Raw genomic sequence first — 9,013 nt, forward strand, 5'->3', positions numbered from 1 at the left:
AGCACATAAGTTTCCTATTACTATGCAAAGCATGACACTAATCTTACTCAGGGGATGAGATCGTGTACCTGACCTGAAACATCCCCTCTGGATTCTGATAGTTTGATGCTATGTGGATTACTTGTGGAACACTGCATACAACCTACTTCTTAGAAATTAATACATGAAACAAATGTCAAGTCACCCCAAGATACTGCAGTATCCAGTCTGCATAAGGAGAAAAAACAAGGCAATATTAGCTGTGTAATGTAATTTTATTTGACAATTTATTTGACCTGCTCAAAAGGTATGACAACTAATTGAATTTGCATTAGAATTATTGACATTCAGTGAAATAAATCCAATTAAAGATTTTTTTTAAAAAAGTTTATAACAGCTTACTTGTTTCTTCTTTTTTGTTCAATCAAAAAAAAAAATCCCTCCTCATTACTTTTAAAGGGACCAAACACGGACAGCTCGACTAAAAAACACTAAAGAATCAAACTTGAAAAAACAAACAACATAAAAATCGTTTAATCATGTACTTGATTACTTGTAATTATACTGTAACAAAGATATATAGCCAAAATTAAATTGTGTACCAGGCAGAGGCGAGTGCTGTGCTGGCTCCAGCAGGCCTGTGGCTCATAGGCTGACTACACACGGACTACAATCATGTGACATGCGCACTCGGCCCTGTCGTCGAGTTTGTTATGACAAGTCGAGGCCTCGGACTAAATTAGGAGCGAAGCCCCAGTTTCTGTCCAGGCGAATCCGCGATGGAGGGCATGGACCTGGACCTGGACCTGGACCAGGAGCTCATGCAGAAATTCAGCTGCATGGGTACAACGGACAAAGACATCCTGATATCGGAATTTCAGAGGCTCCTCGGGTTTCAGCTAAACCCCGCCGGATGCGCCTTCTTTCTGGACATGACCAACTGGTGAGCTCGGTGACTCGTCCGGCCTGCTGTGCGGGGTTATGTTAGATAATAGATAAGGAGCTATGGAGCTTCTGCCCAGGTTTCTCGCCTTAAAGACGTGTTTTCGTTGGGGTAAAGAGAAAAGGAAGTCAGGGGACGTGTTATCCGTCGTCGTGACAGAGTGGTAGCGTTTACGTTACATGTAAACGTGGGCACAATGACAGCTAACGACGTTGTAGTAACGTAACTAGCGTTAGCTGAGTCACCGTGTCTCCGACTTTTGATTGCCTGTCAGGCTCACAGTGGAAGGTAGCTAAGCGGGTGCTCATGCCCGATAAAAAACGCTCGTATTTGCAACACAAATTCGTCTCCGAGCGATGTGACAGTCGAGTGAAAAACACAAGAAAGACATTTTACGTGAATGTTTTGACGGTTGGTTCAAGGAGCTGACAGGTTAGCAGAGTTAGACACCACTTAATACTAAGCTAGGTATTGACACTTTTAGCTAGCTAGGTTGTCAATCAGCAGGGGGGATAATTAAAAGTTTGTAACTGCTCTCTCAAAGGGGTATCGTGGTGTTTTTTTGCTATGTGAGGGTGGACATTTTTTTTCATGATCGATCGTCAAGATGATCAGACGTTTACGTTACGTCTGTCTCTCCTTGACCATAGCCACGGTGATGATCCCCACTGCTTATTACGTAACGGAGTAAAGCTCACACAGTGGTTGTGCAAGCAAGCCTGGCAAATCTTTACCCCACCCTGCCTGGAGTATAAAACATTCATATGTGTTGTTTAACCTGCTGAAAATACTTAAGAAATGGCAGCACTGCTTCTGAATGTGGCTGATTTCGAAAATGAAAACAGTAAGCAGTGCAAAGTCGTTGAGTGAAAACGATAATGAATGCGCCAACTGGGAGGAGAAGGTCATCCTGGAACTTTCCCCTTAAATGTATCTTCCACACGCAGTGTTAAGCCTCTGCAGGTCTGTGGAAGATAACGAGACGTGGGGGCAGAGCAGGCTGTAGTAGCATCACGTGATGCCTTGTAACAGCTCCTCTGCAAAGGGGGCTTTCTAAAAATAAAAAAGCTGCTGGTTTATGGATGACCTGCATGTCAGGGGAAGCACCCATCCGCAGTCTCTCTGGATCTGCAGATATCTCAAGTTGTTTTTGCAAAATGTGTGCATTCAAATCAATCACTTAAACACAATTATCACAATGAGAATGTAGTCCTTTAGTTAAAAATAGACTCTTGTGGAGTAGATATAATTTCCCAAGGGATGAGGGATGCACTCCTAAAAAGGTGAGCCGTCTAAAGTTAATGAAAAACAGTTATTGTTTTTATTGTTTTTAGCTGCTGACGCAGGTTATTAGAAATCAGGGAGACTAAAAACCGGTATTTGGGTTCACAGTACTAATGAAACTCTTATAGTATCAACCAGGGATTAAATACATTTAAGTACAATTTACTCATCTACCCGTCTTGAGTAAAACTCTGAGGTTCTTTACTTAAGTATTTCTCTTCTCTGCACCTTCATACTTCTGCTCCACCACATTTACTCTATGAATTTTTTAAAAAATTTTTATAGTTACTTTGCAGATTCAGATTATTCAGTGTTTTCAGGCTATTAATTGTGAAGTGTTACCAATCAGATATTGTTGTAGTTGGGACATTGGCCAGGAGGATGTTAGTAGCACATTTTTGTATTTGTTTAGTTTATCGATTTTTTTACAGAAAAATCACTCATACTGATAATCAAAAATGCTGAATTGGTCTACCCTTAATGATTTTGTAAGCATAGCATTCATCAACTAAGGGTCCACAGTGCTTTGACGCTGTGCCTATAGCCAAAACTTATGGGATATGTTAAGAGCTAGAGCCCGACTGATAGTTGATTTTTTGGGCCTGATGTTGAGTTAGATATTAGGGAGGGAAAACTGACATTTCTGTGATAGGCCAAACATCGGTCTGATGCTACTAAGGGCAGACATTTAATTGTTCATGTTATATGTCATATGTGATTGTAAATTTAATTTCCTTGGAGTTCTAACTCTAGGCTGGTCAAACAAACTATTTGAAGATGTCACTGTAGGCTTCGGGAATTTATGATGGCTGAAGAACAAGAATTTTAGGCCAGGACATCTCTGCACACTTTCTCAGAAAGTTGCAGCCTCTTGCAATTTGGATATCGCACCTGGCCATATCCAGATATTCTACAATATTTAGATTAAAATTGCTACTGAATCATGGGATTCCTCTGACACAAATCATATGTTAAACTCCAATGTTGATCTGTACTGAGCATCTTGATTTCTGCCCTCTTTTGTATCAGGAATTTACAAGCAGCCATCGGAGCCTACTACGACTTTGAGAGTCCTAACATCAGTGCGCCGTGCATGTCCTTTGTGAGGGACGTGACGATTGGTGAGGGTGAATCAGTTCCACCAGACACACCTTTCACAAAGACCTGGAGGATACAGAACACAGGCAAGTCGTCGCGGATAACAGTAATTCTCATCTGAGAGAACACAGAGCTGACACCAGACCTCGTAAATGAAAAATAATCACACGCATGTCATGTTGAATTCAGCACGGTTGTCTGTGTGGCTTCCAGGTGCAGAATCGTGGCCTCCCGGGGTTTGTCTGAAGTATGTTGGAGGAGATCAGTTTGGTCATGTAAACATGGTGATGGTGCGGTCTCTAGACCCTCAGGAAATGGCTGATGTCAGTGTGCAGATGCAGAGCCCCGTGGCTCCTGGCATGTACCAGGGCCAGTGGAGAATGTGCACAGCTACCGGACTTTACTATGGAGGTGAGGACAGCAAACTTCACACTGCAAACAAACATGAATTTAAATTGTTCTTTTCCATAGACAGAATAGTGTGATAATTCATTGATTGTTGTAGAGCAAAGGTTCCAGACATTCACCCTTCTATCAAACTATTACATTTATTGTTGATTTCAGAGTTTCATGATTTAAAAGGTAATCAGCCGTTCAATAATCACGTGTTGCGGCCCTAGAACTACAGCCCTGTCCACACCTACATTGGTATTCCTGAAGACGTAGCTTTTTCTAAGCATTTTGGCCTTTCATACACACATTAATGGCACTGAAGGGTGAGGAAAACTGACCTTTGGGACGAATCCTGCCAGAGCAGAAACAAAGATTTTCGGAAACATTGACAGACATTCACTCCGGAGACACCCAGCTGTGCCTCTTACTCAGTTTCACCCATTCTTGGCAGCAGGAGGACGGTTAGCTCACATCCCAAAGCCTCGCGCTGCACCGGAGGTTGATCTAGGGACTATCGATAACAAAAACAATGTTTCTTCATGCCGACTTGTGATGTAACGTTGACATTACCCAGGCTGAGCAGCTCCATCAACATTACAACTCATCATCCCTACTATGGGGCTGTAGAATTACTGTAGCCATCATTTTATGTGCCCTTATTGAATTATTGCCCCGACTTGAATTGACTGTTCCTTTTAAATAGATTATCGTTTGTTTTGAACGGAGCTGCTGATGTGCAAATATCCAGCCGAGTACCGTGGTTAGCAGCTGCAGCAGCAGTAGGCAGCAGCAGAAGATTAAGTGCTTCATAATTTTGTATGCGTTTCCTTCAGTAAAAACTATTAAGAGTCATTCTATTACCATGCACTAATTAAATTAAGAGTCGTTCATTAAATTGATTTATGTCCTCCTGAAAGTTCACGTGTATGATGGATATCAACAGGAAGTCCCTCGAGACTTGGCTACTTTGAAATGAAGCGGCAGAGGGATACTCAATTAGAAATTATACTTGCCCTTAATATTTCATTTAGGTGTTCACAGTGATAATTCCTCATTTAACACCATCAGTCTCCGAGTGGCTTAAAGAGAGAAAAGAATTGCAGACCTGAAGCGGTTTAAATCTTGGGATATCGCGTGTGGGGTCCAACTTTTTTTTAATATATGATCTGAATGTTGTTTCAGGCGCTAATATTCCAGCTACTGGTAAACATAATCTTTTTGTAATGTTGGTAAGATTTTGTTGCAGCTGTAGACATGATAGACATGTAGGTCTGAGACAATGTTTGTTCGTTATAACACTATGTTTTCTTTTCATAGATGTCATTTGGGTGATCCTGAGTGTGGAGGTAGGAGGTCTCCTCGGTGTCACACAGCAGCTTTCTTCTTTCCAAGCTGAGTTCAACACGCAGCCTCACCGCCACGTGGAGGGAGACTACAACCCCTTCGCCTCGCCAGAGAAGAGCAAGTGCCCAAACAGCAACAACAACAGCCTCCACGATGCCAGCGGTCATAGAGTCGCAGAGGAACATTGGCAGGGAAACCCCAACGAGCGGCAGCAAGATCAGAATGGACTTTCACACAACTCTGTGGATATAGTAGCAAACAGTCTACAAAGCAATCTATCAGTAGTCTCTTATAACCAGGTAAGACATATCAAAGGCGATTTCTTACTTACTAGTCTTCACAAATGTCCATCAGCATCAAAATAACAGAGCAACTCATGTCTGAAAGCCTTTTTATAATAATAAAAAACAACAACTATTAGATCTAATCTATTAATAAAACATCAAGGATGAGGAGAATTCTCAACATCAAGTCTTAGATGAATATCTCTATTAAATCTGTTCTTGAGTATAAATGTGTCTATTGAGCTGAGATGAAATATTCATCAGCCTTTCACACAAAACATTGCTGAAAGCTGCAGCTGAGCATACTGCTCCCTTTTTATATTTTCAACAGATTCTAAGAGTCCTCATCCACAATAGAAGTTCTGTTAGGCTGCACTCAAGCACGGTGGTCATTTGAGCTGCATGTTAAAATGCTAATAAAAGCCAATTAGTGCTAAACACAAGGTACAGCTATCGAGATATTGTTAAGATTTTTCAATCTGGACCAAACTAGCAGATCTACATTGCCACCTACAGAGCCACGCTGCAAGCTAGGTCAACACTTGAAATCATACAATGATATAGTGAAAATATAGGGACATGAATGGTTTGTGATTAATTGATTCATTGCTGATAAGAATTGAATTGATTAAAGGAGAGATGGGCACAAATACCTCAAATAGCACCATGTTTCACCTTTACAGCCACCATTTTGACTATAAGAAGGGTGGATGTGAAAGTAGAATGAGGGTCTATATTTGCAGTGTTTTCCAGAGACACACTGAACTTGTGCATTTCTTTTTTCTCATTAAGTCAATTTTCTACTTGTCTTGCATCCCTGCTTGTCTGTTTATTTTGATCATTTGCTTCCTTACAGGGTATACAGGAACCCTATCCTTTCGGGCACTCTTAAATCATGGGACTTGTCATAATGAAGCAGCACTAAACCGTACCTCTGGAGTCTGTCACACCAATGAGAGAAAGAAGAGGCTTTATCAGTAGCTGGCGGAGAGTGTGGAGATTCAAAAACACTTTATGCAAAGTCCGGCTACACTTTGAGAAAAAAAACCAGAGGCCAACGCTCCCGACGTGCAGCTCAACCAACATCCCACAACCCACTGTATGCACGTGTGAATGCTAAGTTAAAAAAAAACAAAAGGAGAGTGTTTTGAGTGATAACTTTTCAGATTTTTATTTTTCTTTCTTTTTAGTTGTCGGGGTGCAAATGAAACTGTGTGGATATGTGTGCGCATTTTGCAACAGAAAGAGAGACTTTGGAGGAAAAGCCATTTAATTTGCCAACTGATTCTCTAGTTTCTGCTCTGACTCTTGGGTTACTGATTCGGTTCCCTCTAACTAAATCTAACAGTATGGGCGTCTCTGAAAACATTGGACATTGTTGTTTATTTGATTCTTTTTATCTTCATTCTAAATGTACCCCTTTTAAGAGATAAGGGAAATGTGACATCCCTTTCAGAAATCATGTCTTGTGCATTTTTGGCAATCCTTTCTTTGCTGGCATCCTGCCTGCAATTTCAGATGCAGTGCAGGTATCCTCCACTGGAGGGAGTCAACCATTACTCTTAACAAACAGAAGATAAGATCGACTGAGAAACAGAACTCTTCTTTAGTATAGCTTATATAATTTGTATCAAGCATTTAAAGCAGGAACGCTTAAAGAGTCATGTAAACAGATTTAAGGATATTTTACAGTATAACAATTCATTTTATCATCTAAAATGCACTGAAAAATCAAACTTCACTTGGATTTAATAGTTTTAAATGAGCCAAATCATTTTTTGCTGCATTATAATCTCTAGAAAAATAATAGTTTTCATATCCACATACATATATATTTATCAATGAAAGGCCAATATCGATATCTTTCAGGCCCAAAAGTATGCTGACACATATAGACGTACATATTTGAAATATAAGAAAAAATGTTAGCAGAGTATCCATTATTGGTATCAATGCAGTATTTTCCCAGTCATTGTCTCAAGCTAAGTTTTTTACATGGCAACAGGATTTATGCACAGTATAGCATCAGATATTGAAGTTAAGCCACGGGAGCAGCATAACTTCACATTATGAAAACGGGTGTTTTCTGTCATCCTGCTCTCAGTTTAAACGTTAAAGCTGTCTCGGACCTGCTTGAATCATGTTAAGTTGAATGTATTTGACGAATGTAGAAGAAGATAATAACTTTTTTTTTTTTTTTAATTTACCCAAAGACTCGACATTGTACATTTGCATTGAATTAATTGTAATAATTGTTATGAACTTTCCGTGATGTTCCACATCGATGAGCTTCTTAAACACATTCAATACAAAAAGAAAAAATTCAATCCTGTCTGATATTTTCAGATTCAAAACCCGACCACACCAGCAGAACTGCTAAAAGAAAAGAAAAGAAAAGAAAAAAAAGCCAGAATCACGTTGTCCTGAGTAATTGTTACTGCATATTTACTTGCACTAACTGGCTGATGTATGCACCGTGACAGGGCCTGTGTGTGCTCTGCTCCAACACAAGTACTGTTAAGACCTGAAGCATTTGTGATTTTTATCTGTCATCCACAGCCACAGCGTAAAGACCATCTCACCAGGCAAACACCCCCTTTTTTCATGAAGGTACTAACTGTAAGCCCCAGGGTTACTGAGCTGTGACAGCACGACAGCACCAGCCAATAAATACTACAACTTGTCACCCTGTATCTCTGGCCCCCCCTCACTGTTTAACAGAACATTGTACAATGTTTAATCATAAATGTCTCTCTCTGCCAACGAAGGTGTTTGCTGTCACGGAGGGCAGAGTGCTTGTTTTTTTGTTTTTTTTTTCTTCTTTTTTGTGTAATTTCTCTCGGAAGTTTTTCCACAGGCCAGATTGCAGAGTGAATCAGTTGGCTACAGACTCGTACAACAGCACATTTATGAGAGTGAGGAAGTGCAAACAGATGAAAGCTTTTTTCCCGTGTGTTTGATGAATGTTTGTATGATTAAATTATCACTGGAATCTAACTCTTTTTTTTGTCATGTTTGCGCAGCAGAATCGATTAAGAGTTAACACTTTGATGGATCTCCAGACTGATTTCATGCCAGCTTTTAGATTTTCATGTCATCAGTTATGGTTAGATGTCTCTTTGCATCGTATTGATCCCAAGAAGGGCAATTAATATGCAGCTTATTCAGTCAATACACACAACTCTGAGGTAGAAATAAAGTGAGGTAACTTAAAATGTACCGTTAACAAACAATGAAATGCTCTGTGAAACATTTTTTAAGCAATTGTTCATTGTAAAGTTGTGACTGATGTTCAAAATACTTTGACCTCTATAAACATTGACTGGATGGCCATTAGAAAGTTGGATATGATGTCTGTAAACCTTCCCAATTGTTCAACAAATGCTTTGTAAAGCATCTCACTGTTTGTTAGCAAAAGTTTCAGTTAGCTACACATTTGCGATTCAAATATACATTTAGGATCTACCAGTGATGGTTATAAAAACTGTTGCCAAATGATGGAAAAATAAATAAAAATAAATGACATAAAATAATGCCACAGATGTGAAAAGAGTTAAATTTCCACATTAAGTCATATCTTTAACCAACATTAGTCTCCGGGACACGTGACATAACATGTGGTCTAATCTTAAGTATAGCAGATCGCCATCTGTTTGCATTGTAAAGGGATGTTTTTGTATTTAAAGTG

The 9,013-nt window shown here is 39.8% G+C and overlaps 1 protein-coding gene across 1 annotated transcript; it reads left to right on the top strand.

The window, feature by feature from the left end:
* The first annotated feature begins 638 nt into the window (after window positions 1-638).
* On the top strand, window positions 639-8,322 carry LOC119023363 (protein ILRUN-like). Its single transcript, XM_037105230.1, has 5 exons — window positions 639-922; window positions 3,236-3,390; window positions 3,518-3,715; window positions 5,015-5,340; window positions 6,182-8,322. The coding sequence occupies exons 1-5, from the start codon at window positions 759-761 to the stop codon at window positions 6,215-6,217; spliced, it is 879 nt and encodes a 292-aa protein (XP_036961125.1). The 5' UTR covers window positions 639-758; the 3' UTR covers window positions 6,218-8,322.
* Window positions 8,323-9,013: the final 691 nt, after the last annotated feature.

This window comes from Acanthopagrus latus, chromosome 7 (genome assembly GCF_904848185.1).
Source record: "Acanthopagrus latus isolate v.2019 chromosome 7, fAcaLat1.1, whole genome shotgun sequence".
NCBI lineage: Eukaryota > Metazoa > Chordata > Actinopteri > Spariformes > Sparidae > Acanthopagrus > Acanthopagrus latus.

Bases quoted from the DNA above. Each gene is read 5' to 3' on its own strand.
- LOC119023363 (XM_037105230.1), top strand. From the start codon at position 759: ATGGAGGGCATGGACCTGGACCTGGACCTGGACCAGGAGCTCATGCAG. The intron at 923-3,235 runs GTGAGCTCGGTG...CTTTTGTATCAG, and splicing joins TTTCTGGACATGACCAACTG to GAATTTACAAGCAGCCATCG. The intron at 3,716-5,014 runs GTGAGGACAGCA...TTCTTTTCATAG, and splicing joins TACCGGACTTTACTATGGAG to ATGTCATTTGGGTGATCCTG.